This window comes from Arachis ipaensis, chromosome B2 (genome assembly GCF_059453495.1).
Source record: "Arachis ipaensis isolate K30076 ecotype BB chromosome B2, ASM5945349v1, whole genome shotgun sequence".
Classification (NCBI taxonomy): Eukaryota; Viridiplantae; Streptophyta; class Magnoliopsida; order Fabales; family Fabaceae; genus Arachis; species Arachis ipaensis.
This window is the reverse complement of record NC_142437.1, coordinates 5,292,727-5,311,390: the sequence shown is the minus strand read 5'-3', so window position 1 is coordinate 5,311,390 and position 18,664 is coordinate 5,292,727. Positions and strand designations below refer to the sequence as shown.

General features: G+C 33.5%; 3 protein-coding genes across 10 annotated transcripts; 1 reads left to right on the top strand and 2 right to left on the bottom strand.

Annotated features, from left to right (window-relative positions):
* Positions 1-119: 119 nt before the first annotated feature.
* Positions 120-4,957, bottom strand: ECA2 (ER-type Ca2+-ATPase 2). Of its 4 annotated transcripts, none has more exons than XM_016326239.3 (8): positions 4,806-4,957; positions 2,816-4,310; positions 2,598-2,719; positions 2,242-2,520; positions 1,713-2,096; positions 1,525-1,634; positions 1,213-1,441; positions 120-799 (listed from the first exon to the last, which is right to left on the bottom strand). In XM_016326239.3, the coding sequence occupies exons 2-8, from the start codon at positions 4,284-4,286 to the stop codon at positions 239-241; spliced, it is 3,156 nt and encodes a 1,051-aa protein (XP_016181725.1). In that variant the 5' UTR covers positions 4,287-4,310; positions 4,806-4,957; the 3' UTR covers positions 120-238. The 4 variants fall into 4 exon arrangements, with proteins under 4 accessions (XP_016181725.1, XP_016181699.1, XP_016181716.1 ...); XM_016326213.3 differs by having other exon boundaries at positions 4,655-4,913; XM_016326230.3 differs by having other exon boundaries at positions 4,753-4,817.
* A 2,360-nt stretch (positions 4,958-7,317) lies between these two features.
* On the top strand, positions 7,318-10,088 carry LOC107623887 (serine/arginine-rich splicing factor RS31). Of its 3 annotated transcripts, none has more exons than XM_016326287.3 (6): positions 7,318-7,453; positions 7,670-7,789; positions 8,858-8,970; positions 9,092-9,315; positions 9,425-9,670; positions 9,772-10,088. In XM_016326287.3, exons 2-6 carry the CDS (start codon positions 7,684-7,686, stop codon positions 9,800-9,802), a joined length of 720 nt encoding a protein of 239 aa, XP_016181773.1. In that variant the 5' UTR covers positions 7,318-7,453; positions 7,670-7,683; the 3' UTR covers positions 9,803-10,088. The 3 variants fall into 3 exon arrangements, with proteins under 3 accessions (XP_016181773.1, XP_088360777.1, XP_088360778.1); XM_088504651.1 differs by having other exon boundaries at positions 7,375-7,521; XM_088504652.1 differs by lacking the exon at positions 7,318-7,453 and having other exon boundaries at positions 8,312-8,970.
* A 1,619-nt stretch (positions 10,089-11,707) lies between these two features.
* Positions 11,708-18,658, bottom strand: LOC107626673 (uncharacterized). 3 transcript variants are annotated; one of them, XM_088504653.1, is made up of 6 exons: positions 18,527-18,658; positions 17,912-18,046; positions 16,996-17,061; positions 16,855-16,901; positions 15,230-15,311; positions 11,708-12,724 (listed from the first exon to the last, which is right to left on the bottom strand). In XM_088504653.1, the coding sequence occupies exons 2-6, from the start codon at positions 17,983-17,985 to the stop codon at positions 12,466-12,468; spliced, it is 528 nt and encodes a 175-aa protein (XP_088360779.1). In that variant the 5' UTR covers positions 17,986-18,046; positions 18,527-18,658; the 3' UTR covers positions 11,708-12,465. The 3 variants fall into 3 exon arrangements, with proteins under 3 accessions (XP_088360779.1, XP_088360780.1, XP_088360781.1); XM_088504654.1 differs by having other exon boundaries at positions 17,912-18,050; positions 18,527-18,633; XM_088504655.1 differs by having other exon boundaries at positions 12,582-12,814.
* Positions 18,659-18,664: the final 6 nt, after the last annotated feature.

The following is an 18,664-nucleotide window of genomic DNA, read 5'->3' as shown; positions in this document are numbered from 1 at the left end:
ATTTGTTACAAATCATGAATCATAGTCCAGATACTAAGATTCTTTTTTATTGGTTCTTTTATTGGTAACTTTTGTTTCATCAGGTAGTAAAAAAATGGAGGGGTATTGAACAAGATGCCTAAGATAAACTTTGTATGATGAACATTTAAAGTGACAAATTCCTTTACATAAATTAATGAACTGTAATAACTTTCCTAAAAGACAAAAGAATAAAAATCTATCAAAGAATTTGGCTTGATCATGCTACTTTCTCCTTTTTCACCTTCCTTTGATTCCTAGCCACCAATTTAAGAATCTCATCAATGAGAATAACAGGTGCTGATATAAGAATCACCAAAAACCACTCATTCAAGCTAAGTGGAACAACACCAAACACATTAGCAAGGAATGGAGTATAGAGTATGAGGCAATGGAGTCCAAATGATATTGACATTGCTACCATAAGCCAAGGGTTCCTCCAAGGTGGAATCTTTCTCAAGCTATTCTCTTCTGAGAGGGCATTTAGGGAATTGAACATCTCAATTGCAACCAATACAGAGAGGGACAGAGTCATAGCCTTCACTTTACCAACAGAGAAGTAGTCACATGGATTTGAGAATGTTATTGCTCGGCCGCCACTGACTGTGAATGGCGTGGCCGTGAAGTTAGGCCACGAATGGCACTCTCCCCAGTTGAGAAGCTGGGAGAGTTCTATGATTGTATGGCCATCACCAACAAGATTGATGCCTAGAAAAGAAGCTTGAGTGTACCACAAGACAAAAATTCCAACTGTAGCAATTCCCACATAAGAGCCAATAACCTGCAATAAGCATTGTAGAATTATTCTTCAAAATCAAATTGATGAATTTATGAGACTTGATCATAAGACTTCAATAAGTTTGTATGTCATATTTGTTATGCATAATTTTAGTCCTATTAGCTTAAACTTTTGGGAAGTGGTTTTATAACACTTATCAGAACTTCTATGACTGAAAAATCTAGAGCTCGATCCTTATTAAACCCCAAAAGAAAAAAATTTCCGCATAAAGCAACAACGCAAAAGAATATAACTTATCAGTTTAGAAATATAATCATTCATATACCTCCTATTATCAGTTTAAACTTTTAAGAGAAGTGATTTTATTACAAATCCATATCAGTTTATTCTATCAGGCCTAATTCAATCAAGCGTGCCAAAACATAGCCTAAAATGAAGGGAACTGAGAAACTTACAAGATAGCGGACAAGAACCCAAGAACTTATGAGAGAATCATTGCTTTTCCGAGGCGGCTTGCGCATGATATCAACATCAGCAGGGTTGAAACCAAGAGCTGTGGCAGGTGGACCATCAGTGACCAAGTTCACCCACAGGAGCTGCACTGGTATCATGCATTCTGGGATCCCAAGAGCAGCAGTCAAGAATATTGAAATAACTTCTCCAACATTTGATGATATCATGTACCTGTTAATGTTGAATAAATTTTAGTAAGGACTTCTTGTGTAGATCAACCAAAACCAGAAGTAAACAAATTCAATAAAACATACCTGATGAATGATTTCATGTTATTGTAAATTGCGCGACCTTCTGCTACGGCCGTGACAATTGTACTAAAATTGTCATCTGCTAGCACCATATCTGAAGCTTCTTTAGCAACCTTCAATATTTCAGACAATGTTAGAAATCATCATATCAAAATGAGAATAAAACAGTTGAAAACTCTGTTATGTTATACCTCTGTCCCAGTTATTCCCATGGCAATGCCAATATCAGCAAGCTTGAGTGCTGGCGCATCGTTCACTCCATCTCCGGTCATTGCAACTATCTCCCCCATGTCCTTCAGCAACCTCACAATTTCTTGCTTGTGTCTTGGCTCGGCTCGCGAAAAGACCTTGCCTCCAGGTCTCAGCAGCATCTTAACTTGTTCTGAAGGAGGAAGAGACATGAATTCTTTACCTGTTAGGCTTTGTCCTTTAAGGTCCTCATCTTTGGAGAACAAACTGATTTCTCTGCAAATAGCCTCTGCTGTTGACTTGTTATCACCAGTTATCACCATAACTCTTATCCCAGCTTCCTTACAATCCTCAATTGCTTTATGAACTTCCTCGCGTGGAGGGTCCTAATCAAGAATACCAAAATAGTCTTAAAGATATTAAGCAAATACCTGATTGGATGACAGTGTAAAACTTTTTCTATAGAGAATAACAAAATGAAGATTGATTGATCGATTAATTGGTATAATTAAAGATATTCAGCAAACTTACTCTTAGACCAACAACACCAACAAAAACTAGATCACTTTCAATGGCTGAGTAGCATGCTGGATCAAGCAATTTGTTATGAGAAGGATGAGTATCTGCATAGTAGTCCGAAAACTCTCCTAACTGATCCTTATACGCAAATCCCAAGCAGCGCAATCCCTTCGAACTCATCTCCATGAGTCTATGTAGAAGCAATTCCCTGCATTGCTCATCTATCGGAACCAGAGATCCATCAGCTAGTTGCACATGTGAGCTTCTCTCCAGTAAACTCTCAACAGCACCCTGTGATTCAACTATTTTAGAACTTAAAGGTCCAAATCATGTATCTTAATTATGCAGCAGAATAACCAACAAATCACCTTTACAAGAAGCCTATTTTCACCATCCGGTTCGCGAACAATGACACTCATTGACTTCCGAACGCGATCAAACTCCAATGTTGCTACCCTCTTGGATCTTCTATTCCACCAGTCACAACAACCTGTACAATAAGAATTAAAAAGTACATTGTTATTCCTAGGAGAGTTGTACTTTGGCAATTTATTTATTTTTTCATTAATTGGTCCATTTTCCGTACCCAACTTCACAGTACTGTTGGATTCAACCATGTTTTGTGAATTAGTAATCTTGTTTTTTGACTTTGTATCTGGAACTCCCATCTTTTCAACCAAGACTTTTAGTGCTGCTTCAGTAGGCAACCCTGTGGCGCGAAAAAGGCGCCCATCGAAATAAATTCCAGCATCATTACAAACTGCACATATTTCAGCCATGGCTTGAAGGTTGGCATCCATGTTAAAGCAAGTCCAGTCAATAATTCCCCCATCCCTTGGATCATAAGTTGTGCCTTCCACGCGAATGACTCGAGAAGCATTGGTTCTCCCTCCTAAAGTAAAGAACTCTGTCACAGACATTTGATTCGTCGTAAGAGTACCAGTTTTATCCGAGCAAATCACAGTAGTACATCCCAAAGTTTCTACACTTGGAAGCTTTCTAACAATTGCATTCTTTTGTGCCATTTTCCTTGTACCAAGTGCTAAACAAGTTGTGATAACAGCAGGCAGACCTTCTGGTATTGCAGCCACTGCGAGTGCAACGGCGATTTTGAAATAGTATGTGCACTTCTGGAAGGAAAATTTGATGTTTGAGGGAAATCCATCAACAACATCCCAAGAAAGGAAATTCTTGTAGTTTATGATCCAAACAACAAGACAAACTATACCAATTGCAGTGGTGAGCCTATTACCAAATTCATCTAATTTCTTCTTCAAAGGAGTGTCACTTTCCTCCAGAGAAGCCTCATGTATCTGCTTCTGTATCTTCCCAATTTCGGTGTTCATTCCAGTGGTGATAACAATACAAACACAACTCCCATTGACAACTGTGGTTCCTGCAAAGACCATATTCTCCTTGGCCTGCAACTCACAATCATCCAAGAAAACAGGACTTGTTCCTTTGAGAACTGGCATTGCTTCTCCGGTTAGCGAGCTTTGCTCGGCTCGCAAAGTTGAAGTTTTCAAGGCTGCAACTCTCATGTCAGCAGGGACTTTATCTCCGACGCGCAACTCCACAATATCACCGGGAACTAGCTCTCTTGCAGGCAAATCCGGCACAAAATTTCCATCCCTTAACACCTTTCCAGATTCACATTGCAACTCCTTAAGAGCTTCAAGAGCCTTTTCAGCATTATTCTCTTGCCAAACTCCAACAATGGCATTAAGGACTAGAATCAAAATGATTACAAGTGGTTCCACATAAGCTTCGAATCCAGATTCCCCCGTTTCGCCTCCATGAAAGTAAGCTAAGATAAATGAAATGAATGCTGCAATCAAAAGTATCTTTACCAGCAAGTCATCAAATTGTTCTAATACCAATTGCCATAATGGCTTCCCTTTCTCCTTTGCTAACTCATTCCAACCATACTTTTCGCGCCTCCTCTGAACCTCGAAAGTGCTCAGACCCCTTTCGAGTTTCACTCCATACTCTTTCAAACACTCCTCAACAGACCATGACCATGCTGGAAATGGTTTCTCCTCCATTGGAACTTCCATGGACAAGTTAGCTAGAACTCAACACTGAAAAATAAAAAGGCATTCGAATTACTTTCACACAAACATTTCGGTGAACAGATCAAATGCAATGTTAAATTGGACAAAAACATTTAACAGAATCAAAGATTTTCTGTACTTTCAGGATGGATTATAGTTCACAAAGTTATTAAATGCAAAAATTTATAGCTCTTCAAGACCCAAAAACGGACAAGAACATTATCTTAATCTTACATCATTCATAAAAAATATATACAACTAAAAGGGCATCAAGGAAAATAATTACTACATACCTCAACCACTGACAGACAAACTCATACAAAACAACATAAAGGGTTGTCTAATTTATGTGAAAGGAACAAAATTTGTACCAATATAAGAAAGGGACGAAGTTCAAAATTCTGTTAGCTTGGAAAGAAAGCAAAGTTAAAGCCCATGAATTGGAATTTTCCAACAGTTAGGAGGAAACCTTTTCTGCAAGAAATGCAACTGTGAAGACTGAAGACCAAGACTAATACTTACATTTGTTAGTAGTATAAATATTGTGTTTGAAAAAGAATGCAAGAATGTGTTGTGTTGTTATGTCATGTTGGGTTTGGTTGGGAGTGAATGAGAATTTAGAATGTGGTTCTGATGCTTTTTCAAATCTTACTTCTTCTTTTGTAATGATAACAAATGTTCAAAGTGGAGACAGTTACTTTTTAGAAGTTTTCTAAAGAGGAGTTAATGGGATTATGGGACGCGTGAGTTGGAAGTTGGAACAAAACTGCACCACCCACTATGCTTTTGACCTTTTGCTGGATGATATTTGAGTTTTTTTTTTTAGGTTAATTTTGATGCAAATAGTGTAAAATATTTTATTTAATAGTTGAATTATATCTATTTTTTATTATTATTAACACAATCTAATAAAATTATGAAAGAATAAAAAAAAAAACAGCTTGCAGCTCTCTCTACTACCTATTGCTTTCAGATTTGTCAAAGATGCAATAATAACGATTAAAGATTAAATGAATAAACTAATGGTAATAATTGAAAGTTCAAAATCAAACCTACCAAATTGTCGTTACAACAAGAATACTATTAAACAAACAATAAAAGTTGTCAATGAGTAATAGCTCAAATGGCATAGTCTCCTCATACTCAATTAAGAGGTTGCGGGTTCGAGTCTCATATCTTTGGTAAAAAAAAAAAAATAATAATAAAAGTTAAACTGAGGAAAATAAAGAGTGATAATAAAATTAAGAAAAAATAAATTTTTTTTTATTATTGTGTTTGAGAAAGGTTATTGTTAATATGAGAAAATAATGTTATTTATTTATACTAATTATTAAACTGATTTTAAATTTTAAAATAAAATAAAATAATCAGAATCTCTAAATATTTTTGTTAAAAAAAAAGATGAGTGTAATAATTTAAAAAAATAACAAATAAAAATAATATAAGAATTTAATAAATGGAACAAAGTTGGTGCATGGTGGCTGCAGGTATTAATAATGCAAAAAACAAAAAAGTAAAATCAGTGCCAAAATAGGATTGTCTTTGTTTGAGATTAAGATTAAACATTTAGGACTATAGAAGACTGGTTTCTAGTTTGAAAATTTATTTGTAGTGTTAACATAAAGCTCTTGTTAGAGTCAATCATAGTACAATTTGGATCCTTTAAAATAAATAAAATAAAATAAAATAAAAAATTCAATATATATTATTGGTCATATAAACTCTTTTTAGGTTGGTCTCTTTCATAACAGCTTTTGACCAAAAATACACATGTCTTTCATTTATAAGCCAAATGGTCCCCCCATGACTTTATAAAAAGGAAAAAAGAATTAACTATTTTAATTTCTCTTTATTTTATTTCTTAGATATGTTTTATTTCCATTAAATAAGTTTAAATCATATCATGCTCAGATACTAAGCCACATTATTATATTTGAAATGTGTCAATTTTCTTAGATATGGAAACTTCCATGTAACTTCTTCCCCTTTTCCATTATCTAAAGCTACCAGGTCTGTTTTTGTACTTTGCACTACACAAGCTGGACCAGCTTCAATTCCCTTAGTCAACTTGAGTTTGGTAATTTCTAATTTCAAATGAAAGAATCTTTTTTATTTTTTATTTTTTTCCTTTTGACTTTTATTAGGATGAAAGCAAAGGGATATTGTTTTTTAATAGTCATTATTAGAAATTACATGGAAAACACCCATGTAAAATTAGTAAACATTTCATATATGTACTACTGATAGAGTGGTGGGTAAGCGTGGAAAAAAACGCTTGCACATAGACTCTTTTTTATTTTTCCTAAATAATAAAAATAACATAATTATAATATTAATAATCATAAGCCAATAAATTTATGTTAAACTTATAATTTATTTTGATCCTAAAAATAAATTTCATTTGTAATGACTAAATTTTATATTAAAATTTGTTCAAGATGATACTTGAATGAAAATTCAAAAAGTGCTTATTTAGATAAAGATGAATATGGTACTCGTTAGTTTCGCAGGATAGATCTTTGGGAGGGACGGTACCTGTAAACGCATTTCGACATCTAAATTAGAGAACTAAAAAAGGTAAAATATAAGTGTATAGAGTAGAATGATTATACTTAGAAGAGTGATAAGACTCTCTTTTATAGGTTTTGTTAAGTTATCTTATTTTTTAGAAGGAGGTTCCACTTCATATAATTTTAAAAGATAGTTAAGAAGTAAAAATAGTTCCAGACTGTTATCTTATCTTTAAATACATGTTAAATATGTTTAATGTAAATATAATAAAGGTAGAAACTCACATGTAATATCTTTATGTGAAGTTAACGGTGAAAAATCATCATTTAGTAAAACTTGTCAATGTAACCATTTTCAAGAGTAAATATATTAAAATTAAATTTTAAAAAATATTGAAAACTTTTGTTTTTGTTTCATTGAAAACCTAAGTGGGAGAGCCCATCTAAAGAGTAAACATATCCTTTGGGCTCAAATTGGGCCAAACTGTAGAAGAATTTTAGGGTTTCCTGAATTTTGGAATTTCGGTTTTTAAGTAAAATCAAAACCTCACAGGACTTCAATTCTACCATCGTAGTCTTGGCCGTTGGGATAATTGGTTTATTCCAAACTAAGCTGAAAAAGGCGCACACCAAAAATTCCAAGCTTTTCCCCATTTTCGGGTACGCTTTTTTCTCCTCCGACCTTTTCCTCCGACCTTCACATTTTAGGGTTTGTGAATATTGCAGAGGTGAAAATCCATGCGATGAGGGTTCTTAAGTTTCGGGATATTTGGATATTTCTCTGTTCTTTAGTTTATCTGTTTCTAGGTTTTCTTTTTTTTTTTTTTTTTGTTAGTTAATTGTTGGGTTGATTTTGAGTTGTTCTGTTTAATGAAGGTTAAGAGAAGAAGATGAGGCCTGTTTTTGCTGGGAATTTGGAGTATGATACACGACAATCGGAGCTGGAGCGATTGTTCTCAAAGTATGGAAGAATTGACCGCGTTGACATGAAATCTGGTAAAAAAAATTTATTAATTCTGTAATGTGCTAAAAAGTTTTGCTGATTGGTTATGAATGGCTCAAGTGCACGTTTTAATTTTTTGAATGTATTAGCTCTAGTGTCTTTCAAATTGCAATTTTGTTTAGCTCAAATGCAATTTTTCATTTATTTGTATATCTTTTAATGCGGCATTCTGAATGATCAATTTCATAGGTGGTTATTGCTTGTGTCGACTAGGGAATGTGAATGATGAAGATTTTTTAATAGTAACTTTCATTAGTGAGCTGTGAAGTGGGTTTGTCACTCACAAGAAACCACATTTTGTAAAAATATGATTGATGTTTGATCTAAACAGGCCACTGAAACCTAAGATATTGCGACGGCGATATTTTGGATGTGGCGCAGACATATGGGTAGTTTTTGTGGCTTGAATTGCCTAGTTCGGATAACCGGTTGGAAAATATATGAAACAAATCACCAAAATTGTGCAATGTCTTTAGGGAAATCCTCTGGATTTTTAAGTGTTTGTTTTGACGCAGGAACTTTCTCTAAGGAAAAATACGTTGAGGTTCTATCTTTTGGCTCGCCAACCTCTGCAATTTTCCTTTTTGGAAGCGAACCTTCTTGCTTGCTTGCTCTCTGCATTTTCATACCTGATTATTCAACACTCACTTACCTCATCACCCAACACTTGACATCCATCAGAATGTTCATAGGGGAACCATCAATCAATCAATCAATCAATTTATTAAGCCATGCCTAGCTTCAATGCATATAGGGGATCAATGTACTATTTCTGAATTCACTTGTGCTGTCTGAATGGAGAAGCATGCTTGGCAGTCACAATATCAGATCTGAATTTTGGATTTAAACCTTATAATTGCAATCATGATTTTGTCCATCATTCCACGCCTCTCTACAGCTTCTTGTCCATCAGACCCCCACTCATATTTTCAGGTGTTGTATTTCTTTGTTCCTGACAGGGAAAAATGATTTCCTGATTTGGCTGATGTACTTCTGGTGAGGGATAACATGCTTGATGCATTTCATAGTTATTTATGTCTCTAATACTAGTTCCGTTGCAGGTTTTGCTTTTGTCTATTATGAGGATGAGCGTGATGCTGAAGAAGCAATTCGTGCACTTGACAATTTTCCGTTTGGCTATGAAAAGCGAAGGCTTTCTGTTGAATGGGCTAGGGTATGGTACTATATTTTTTTACCATGTTTGGTTGTATTTACTTCTTGATGAGATTGTCATTTTGTCAGACTAAAACAATGTCCTATGTAATCTGTGTTGTCTGTTTGTTTTACCATTACAGGGTGAACGTGGGCGTCATCGTGATGGCTCAAGGGCAAACCAGAAGCCCACAAAAACCCTATTTGTGATCAACTTTGACCCAATTCGTACTAGAGTTCGTGATATAGAAAAGCACTTTGAACCTTATGGGAAGGTTCTTCATGTCCGAATTCGTAGGAACTTTGCATTCGTGCAGTTTGAAACACAAGAAGATGCTACGAAAGCTCTTGAGTGTACGAATATGAGGTCAGTGTTGTGAATTGTGATATTGCGATATCTATTGGTAAGAATTTGCTGGTTTCTTTTGCTAATGCTATGTATAGATAATGAATTTCTGGTCTCATTTTGTTTCCAGTAAGATACTGGACAGGGTGGTGTCTGTGGAGTATGCACTGAGGGATGATGGTGATAGGGGTGACAATTATGACAGTCCGAGACGAGGTGGTTATGACAGATCACCGAGTCCGGCCTATCGCAGGCGGCCAAGTCCTGACTACGGTCATCCACGCAGCCCTGTGTATGATAGATATAATGGACCAGACAGGCGTAGGAGTCCCGATTACGGCAGGCAGAGGAGCCCAGATTATGGCAGATACCGCAGGTATAATAACCGTGCATGCTATATTTATCACTGGCCATTGCATGATTTAATTTTATTTTATAGCTTAAGCAGCTGCTTCTTTTTTTTTTTGGTATCTACAGCCGTTCACCAGTTCGAAGGTCAAGGACTTAGGCTAGGTCTCGGTCCCGGTTTTCTGTGGTAAAAGAAGCAGGCGCGAGTGGCACCTTTTTTTTAACTTTCTGGTTGTTAGAGTAACGAATGGGATGATACATGTGTAGTAAAGGGTACTTCCCACAGTTTTTAGTTTGATTTGGTTTGGCTTTGCAAATAGCTTTGTTGTAAGTCCATGCCAATTGTGGTTATAGGAATTATTATGAATGCATATATTTGCAGTGACATGTTATTTATCTGCTACTACAGTACTACTGAGAATCAATATCTTTCTACCCTCGTGCTATTATCTGAGTCACCATTTACCACCAAATTTGGAACTTTCTAATTGCTTTGATTATTGGATAAGCTGCCTTTTTTCATTTCAAGTTGTTGGGTGTTACTAATTCCAGGAACTCATAAGAGATTTCATGGTTTTCTTTTTAAGTAGTATTTCTTAAAGTACCAAACTGTATATGATCCTTACCATTGAAATAATGAAGATATATATTTTATCTATCTAATTATTAATTACAACATATAATAAAGACTATCTATATTAAATTTTACTAGTTAAACTCCAAAATAGTTCTTGAGATTCATGAAATGCACCGATTTAGTTCCTAACTTCACAATTGTACTATTTATGTCATCGAGATTGGAAAAAATACACTTAGTTGATCCCTTTCGGATTTTCCACCATGACTCCTTGCCTCTTAATCTAATCCTTCTAGTTTTACCAAAACTTTTTTTTTTTTTGCTACTCTTCGGATAACATTTGTCATCTCATTTATACTTAGAGGTAGATTGGATCCTATCCGCATATCCGACGTGTTTATTCGAATCCGATCCGAAAATTGCGGATATGGATCCGATCCGCACACTAATAGAATTGGATTGCAAATTTTGTGTAGGTATCTGCATATCCGCAAAAATAAAGAAATAAACAAGTAAATAATCTTTTTATGTTTTATTTTAATTAATAATTATCATATATGTTGTATTATCTTAATTTGTTATTTAAAAAAAGTATGTTTAATGTTATTTTAAGAGTAAACATATTTAAAAGAATAGAAAAAATTAATTTTATTGATATTTTTTTAATAAAAATAAATTTTTAAAAATATATTTGTATTTTGCGGATATATCCGATATCCGATCCAAGCTTAAAAACTGTGAACATTGGATCCGATCCGATCCAATGATTTTAGTGCAGATCGGATTGAAATTTTGGACATTATCCGATGTTTCTTTGTTTCTTTTATTCATCTTTCGATGTTTCTTTGTTTCTACTGTGATCAAATAATTCAAGTTATAAAAAAATAACAATAAAAAACATAACACACAAGAACTAACAACAAAATTATACAAACATTACAAAAAACCTTTAAAATCGTCTGATTTACCAGTGAAATTCATAAAAAATCCAACGGTAGAATTATTACTCACGAAACAAATCTGACGGTATAAACATCGCCAATAACTGTTTACCGCCGGATTTTAGTAATCCGATACTTATTGCCGCCGGAATTTTTTTCGACGGTAATTCTAGAATTGCTATTTTTATTTGTTATTACCGTCGGTTGAAATCTGACGGTAACCTTGGCGCCATTTTAACTTTTTGACGCCCTAATTACCGTTGGAAATTTTTGTGAAATTCCGACGGTGATATTATTTAATAAAATAAATCAAAGAAAACTAAATAATATCGCCGGATTTATCCCACACAAAATTCGACCGTAATATTAAAAAAAATTAATTTTTATTTAATGTATTTTAACTTTAATGATCATAACTATAACCTGATGAAAACTAAATAATATTATGATAACTAACATTGAAATTAAAAATTAATGAAAACTAAATATGTTTCATTAAAATAAAAAATTTGGCAGTTTCCCCTTAATTCAGAGATCACCAAATTTTTTTTCAATTTTCACAGTTTAAAAACAATTGCAAGCATACAAACAACCAATACATCTTTTTTAAATTTTTGGAAATTTCGGTAAAGTTTCAACTATAATTAGCGATCTCCACCAAATATAATTTTCAACTGTTACAACCAAACATATCTTTAAACAATTTTAATAAAAATTCAGCACTAGGCAACTTTCTCCCTCTTCAGTCCTAAAACCCTATCCTAGAAAGAAAACTTAAACAATTTAACATATCTAGAGAAAGAAAACCAACTTCGATATTGCACGAACAACCCACGTATATAAGGAGCACGAACAACCCACAATAAGGCTACACAACGTTCAGAAACAAAGAAAATCCTAAAACAGAAACGAAGTTAGTAATAAGTAAAAATTGATAAAAATTAATAATAAAAAATTAATAACATTTTTAAAAATACTAATAAAAATCAAATGAAGATAATTACCTTAAACTAATCCCATAAATTGTAAACTGTAAATCTACATAATTTACTGCTTAACCTTAACCCAAAACCCTAAAAACTTACTTTATCTAAATTCAACCCAAAATTATTCTAACTTCAACCTTAAACTAAACCAACCTTATTTAATGAAAAATTTTGATAAAATTTTTAATAAAACCCTAAATAGAAAAAGCTAATTTATCTAAATAATTATCTTAATTCACAAATTTACCTAACCTTATTTAATTCTTAATAAAACTAAATTAATCTAACAAACAATACAACATAACCCTAATTACATATTTCATAAAAAAAATTTAGATAAACATTTAATAAAAGTAAAGCAAATGGAGAAACTGCTCATCTCTAGATGCGGTGGTCCTCGGCGGTGACCATGGCCGCACAGTGGTGACTTCCAACGGTGACAGGACAGCGGAGGCGGTCGGTGGAGATGCGGCAGAGCTGTGCTCTGAGTCTCCCACAACAACGGCGGCCAAGTTCTACACTGCGGCAGCAACAGTGGAGCGGTTGCGGCGGCAACAGAGGAGGTTTGCAGCGGCCACCTTCAATGGAGGAGAGGGAGAGAGTGGATTTGAAGGGAAGGGGAAAAGGGCTCGCATTTCAAATTTACCATAAAATTATCGTCAGATTTACTGCAGAAAAATCTAACCATAATGAGCTGCAGTTATCAAAATGACATTTAATTTTTTGGCGTGTTGGCACCGTTAAATCCCCCATTCACGCCAAAAGTTCCGTTGGATTATGGGATGGGCTACCGAATCCGACGGTAATTTTTTTATCAGATAAAATATTATAGCAATCCCTTGTAAAATCCCTTGCCGTGAAAATCAAACCAAAAAAATCCAATCTCCATAAAAGAAAAGTTACATGCATCAAAGCGGTAAAAAATAAGATTCACGCGAACAAAAAATACAGAGAATTTCATAAAAAAAAAAAAAGAAAAAAAAACATTACATGAGAGAACACTAAAAGACACTTAAAAAAAAAAGCAAACATTCATCCTATGAACATGAAAAATAAAATAAAAAGTAAGTAAAAAAATAAAACTTAGAATAGGACACTAAAATCGATTTTAAAAAAATTATTTCCCTTGATACTGCCTGAAACCAAATTTAAAAATTCTTGATGGAAAAAACATATTAGATTGAAGCATGATTGTTCCATGTGCTTTTTAAAGATCAGAATAAAGGATGGTGTTGGCAATAAGAAAATAATATATGAAGAAACCAATAGTTTAATATATTAATGTAAGGTTAGTTCTACATTTTTTTTTATACCCAGTACTCTTTTCAAAGTTTTAAAGTATTTTTCTTCGTTTGACTATAATTTTTCACTGCTTATGACTGTAATATGACTTCTATAGTTATTTTTTATTAATTTGGTCTTTTTAATGTGATCAATAATTCATATTAAAAAAATAACAATAATAAACATAATACATAAGAACCAACAACAAAATTGTACAAAGTCAAACATACAAAGAAATCAAACTCCAAAAAAAATAACATGCATCAAAGAGCGGTAAATGGTGAAAAAAAATAAGATTCACACGAACAAAAAGAACAGAATTTTGTAAAAAAACAACAAAATATACATGAGAGAACACCAAAGAAAAGACACTAAAAAAAGATAAAAAAAAAAACAACATTCATCATATGAACAAGAGAAATACAATAAAAAGTAAGTAAAAAATTAAAACTTAAAATAGGGCACTAAAAATGATTTAAAAGAATTATTTACCTTGGTACAGACTGAAACCAAATTTGAAAGTTCCTCGTGGGAAAAAATATTAGAAGCACAGAAGAAAAAGACAGATTGAAGCATGATTGTTCTTTGTGCTTTTTAAAGATGAGAATAAAGGATACTGCCCGTAAAAAAAATATATGAATAAATCAATAGTTTAACATATTAATGTAAATGAGTTATTAAATTAAATAATAAAATGCCCATAAAGTACTTCTTCTTTTTTAGTCTTCTTTGACTACTTATGACTGTAATATGACTTTTAGCGCTTCTTTGGATGCCATTAAGTTGATGGGAAAAAAAATCATTTTTATTTTTTAGCGTGTTTGGTAAAATTCTAGTAGTAAAAATAAAAATACTATAAAAATATATAAAAAAAAACATCTTTTTTAAAAAACTACAATTTACATCTTTTTTCTTAAAAAAATGTTTTTCACATAATAAATAAACAAAAAAATATTTTTTGCATGAGATATCCAAATATAAAATTACTTTTACTTTTTCAAAAAATCTTTAAAAAAAGATAATTCGTAAAAAAAATATCTTTTCTTAAAAGCTCACCCAAACAAGTCCTTACAGTTTTTTTTTTTATTAATTTAGTCTTTCCAATGGTGATCAATAATTCATTGTATAAAAAATAACAATAATAAACATCATATACAAGAACCAACAACAAAATTCTACAAAGTCAAACAAACAAATCAAACTCTATAACAAGAAGCGTGAATAATAAAAAAAAAAAACATAAGATTCACAAGAACAACAAACACAAAGAATTTCATAAAAAATCATCAAAATATACAATGAGAGAATGCTGAAGAAAAAAGCAAGAACATTCATCATATGACCAAAAAAAAATACAATAAAAGATAAGTAGAGATAAAACTTAGAATAGGACACTAAAAACTATTTAAAAGAAAATATGTACCTTGAGAAACCCAATTTAAAAGTTCTTGATGGAAAAAATATTAGAAAAAACAGATTGAAACATGATTGTTCCTTGTGCTTCTTATAAGATGAGAATAAAATATAGTGTTGGTAAAAAGAAAAGAATATATGAATAAACCAATAGTTTAACGTATTAATGTAAATGAGTTATTAAATTAAATGATAAAACACTCATAAAGTACATAAAATATTAATATACATAAGGTTAGTTCTACATTTTTTTTAGAACTTTTTTACTATAATATTTCACTAGTTATGTACCAACAAAGACGAACACCCACACAGTTATGTATATTTACTTTTGTTGAACTGATATAAGATAACAGTCAAGAATAAGGTCCAACAATAAGATATACCTCTGTACACCTTTGCGAATGCGAAGTGTACCCTCAAACAAATTTGCAAGCCTCTTGAGCAACAACAAAGACATTGGCCATTCTGCAGCAAATGTTCAGAAATTGGTTAGAAAAATGCAGGCAAAAAAGTGAAAATCGTAGCATAACATTGCACTTAAAAGCAATAAAACTCAAATTTCATTCCAACTGAAGGAATATTGAAACCAAAGTACAGTTGGAGAGCCAAATGAAAACTGCAGATAAAATCGCTGAATAAGATTATTGAAAAATCACTTTAGCTTATGCAGTCAATGAATGATGTGGGATACTTTTGCACCAGATTTCTGAAGGTGGAGATTGAAGAACAGGAATAGCAAACTATGAAAAAACTAAGTATGATATCTTCTAGATTCTTACTCAGCTCACTTATTATGGGTGCAATTTGATTTTAGGTGAAATTTACGGTGCCTTTGTTGTGGTACCTAAATTGCCTAACTTACCTTTTAAAGTAAAAAATAAAATATTTAAAATTTATTAAATATTGTCTATTTACCATTTTTAGTAACTTAGGCACATAGTTAAAGGCACCATAGCATGATAAGAAACTCTAAGGATCTCTTCATGAATATATTTTCTACTTTCATTTTCTATTTTCATTTCTTGATAATGATATTCATTTTCAAATTTTTATATTTTAGAAAACGCAATTGGTTTTTAAATGTAGAATTCATTTCCGCATGCTAAAATCAATGAAAATATGTTTGGTTGGTCTATTTTTAAAATATATTTTTAAACTAATTTTAAAATATAAAATTATAATTATATTAAACGTATAATTTTAGTTAATTAATATTTTATTAAGTTCACAATTATTTTTTTAAAGTATCAAACACAAAATAAATTACTATCCCAAATTAATTAATTGCATTTCTAGTAAAGAGATACAATTTAACCAAACAAACAATAATAAGTGCAGTATCATATTCAATTAATGACTTACTTAAAACAGACATTTAAAAAGGGTGTTTTTCTCACGGAATAATTCTTTAAAATTTTTGGTTGAGTCACAAGAGAGAAAGGCATAGAAAAGGAATGAGGAGTTGAGTTAAAATAAAATAAAGGGTCTTTTCAAGCAAGTAGGATACAAGTTAAAATATAGGATCCCCGACCAAAAAAAATAGAAATAGAGAGGATCTTTTCAAGCAAGTAGGATATGAGTTAAAATAAAATAAAAAATTATGAAAAAGGTTGGAAAGAGAATCGAACCACATTCTGCCTTAAGAAAAAATTGAAAAGAAAATATCGTTTTCGTGTGTCATTTTTTAAAAATATTTCCATTGAAAATATTTTGAAAATTCTTAAATCATATTTTCATTACTTATTCTCATTTTCATTCATAATAGAAATAAAAATGGTCAAACTCTTATATGCTTAGTATCAGTTAGTTGATATGTAATTGAATGATAATGACAACCATAAACATCAAAACTCAAGTAACAAAATGTAGTACATATTCCCATTCCTAATTGCTACCAGAAAAAGAACATTCAAAGAATGTTTCATCAGTGTCTCTAGATTAGAAAAGGCGATCTCTATGTAGAAATAGTAACCTAATTTAGGATTGTAACCATAAACGAAGTTCATACCTTCCGAACATACTACTGCAACAAACAGCAAAAAAGAAGAAATAGTCCTGCAACAAACAGCAAAAAAAAAGAAACAATGTTATATTTAGAGAGAAACAACATAGACAAAAAAGAAGAAATGGTAAAGAAAACAGTACATACCAGTTCTGCTTCAAGTGATGGCAGAGAATCACAGGCAGAACTTCCAACTCATATAGCAAGTAAATCCTGGATGTTTGTGTGGTTGATGAGAGAACGTTTGAACCATATACAAAATGGATTTACAGTTGAACTGGTTCAGCTAGAGCTTGACTGGTTTATATTGTGTAAAAATATTGGTTTATTTTAATTTAGAATGGTTAAACTAGGTTGTAAGCATGTAGGATGGTTGGTGTCTTTGGAATTGTGATACGAAAGTGTTTTACCCAAAACATTTAGCATTTGTATCTTATGATTAATTTAGTATATTGTTTAACTTGCACTATATTAGTTACGTAGATTGAGCTATGTGAAGAAAATTCAGGAAGTGCTAGGTGCTCTCCAAAGCTTAATTGAAACAAAATACCAGATTCTCTGTTCATACTTCATAGTAGCTTTGTTAGAATCATGTTGATGTAATGTTAAGTAATTATAGTTTCCAATTTTCCTAACTTGTATTCATTTGGTACTGTTGAATTCATCTACCAAATTTTGCTATCATTTAACTGAATTGTGTGAATTTAGTGCAACTTTTTATTAGGACTGTTCTGGTTTTTAATTCTGTCCTTTTGGAAAAGCTTTAATTTCAGAATCTTAGATGCTTCTTTGCTTTATCAGGGATCTAGTGCCCTTCTGGAAGTAACAACTTATATATTAGTATCCATAATCAATAGTAATCTTCTGTATATTAGACTATTAGTATGTGCATTCATAGTTTGTCCTTTATTGGATCTTGTTATATTTATGGGAGTTATGGTAAAATAGTTGCTAAAGTTTTGGGGGTTTGGCTTCTTACGAGCATTATATTGTATGCGGAAATCTGAGATCAAAACCATTTATCAAACACAAATATGCATTGAACATCCTTTTACAGTTTTACCTGGAGATGATCCCCAATCTTCGCAGCTCTCTGGCCAACACTTGAAATACGCGAATCCAACCTCGCAAAACCATCCAAAAGTACACCTACACCTCTCTCCAGCTGATTAACGAGGAGGAGGAGTAAGAGGGCGAGCTAGCTTGAATTACTTCGCTCCGGTCACCGTCATCATCACCGGCACCACCCGCTTCGCAACCTCCGCCAGAGGCGCCTCCGCCACCGCCCGCGGCGCCGCCTCCACCGGCGCCGTCTCCCTCATCAACGTCGCTGTCTCCTTCGTCATCACCATCGACATCCATGTCGTTGCCATTGCCGCCTTGGTCGGTCGTCTGCATCCCCGCCTTCGTCGTCCCCGCCCCCGCCACCGTCCCCGCTGGGGCCGTCGACGAAGGCGGCGACGGAGACGATGAAGGCGGCGACGGAGACGACATGGATGTCGACGATGGTGACGACGAAGGAGACAGCAACGTTGATGAGGGAAACGGCACGGGTGGAGGCGGCGCCGCGGGCGGTGGCGGAGGCGCCTCTGGCGGAGGTTGCAACGCGGGTGGTGCCGGTGATGATGACGGTGACCAGAGCGAAGTAATTCAAGCTAGCTCGCCCTCCGGCAGCGACTTCAGCGGCTAAGGCGGCAGCGGCGGCTTCAACGGCGTCGCCGCCATCGCTCTCATCACTCTCACTGCCATTATCACTGTCACCCTCACTGCCACTATCACCGGCACTCTCGGGGGTCGATGACTTCTCCCGGGCCGG

Bases quoted from the DNA above. Each gene is read 5' to 3' on its own strand.
- LOC107623887 (XM_016326287.3), top strand. From the start codon at position 7,684: ATGAGGCCTGTTTTTGCTGGGAATTTGGAGTATGATACACGACAATCG. The intron at 9,316-9,424 runs GTCAGTGTTGTG...TTTTGTTTCCAG, and splicing joins CTTGAGTGTACGAATATGAG to TAAGATACTGGACAGGGTGG. The intron at 9,671-9,771 runs GTATAATAACCG...TGGTATCTACAG, and splicing joins GATTATGGCAGATACCGCAG to CCGTTCACCAGTTCGAAGGT.
- ECA2 (XM_016326239.3), bottom strand. From the start codon at position 4,286: ATGGAAGTTCCAATGGAGGAGAAACCATTTCCAGCATGGTCATGGTCT. The intron at 2,521-2,597 runs GTGATTTGTTGG...GTTGAATCACAG, and splicing joins AAAATAGGCTTCTTGTAAAG to GGTGCTGTTGAGAGTTTACT. The intron at 2,097-2,241 runs GTAAGTTTGCTG...ATTCTTGATTAG, and splicing joins TTGGTGTTGTTGGTCTAAGA to GACCCTCCACGCGAGGAAGT.
- LOC107626673 (XM_088504653.1), bottom strand. From the start codon at position 17,985: ATGGTTTTGCGAGGTTGGATTCGCGTATTTCAAGTGTTGGCCAGAGAG. The intron at 16,902-16,995 runs GTATGTACTGTT...TGTTTGTTGCAG, and splicing joins CATCACTTGAAGCAGAACTG to GACTATTTCTTCTTTTTTGC. The intron at 12,725-15,229 runs GTATATCTTATT...CCTCCATTGAAG, and splicing joins ATTCGCAAAGGTGTACAGAG to GTGGCCGCTGCAAACCTCCT.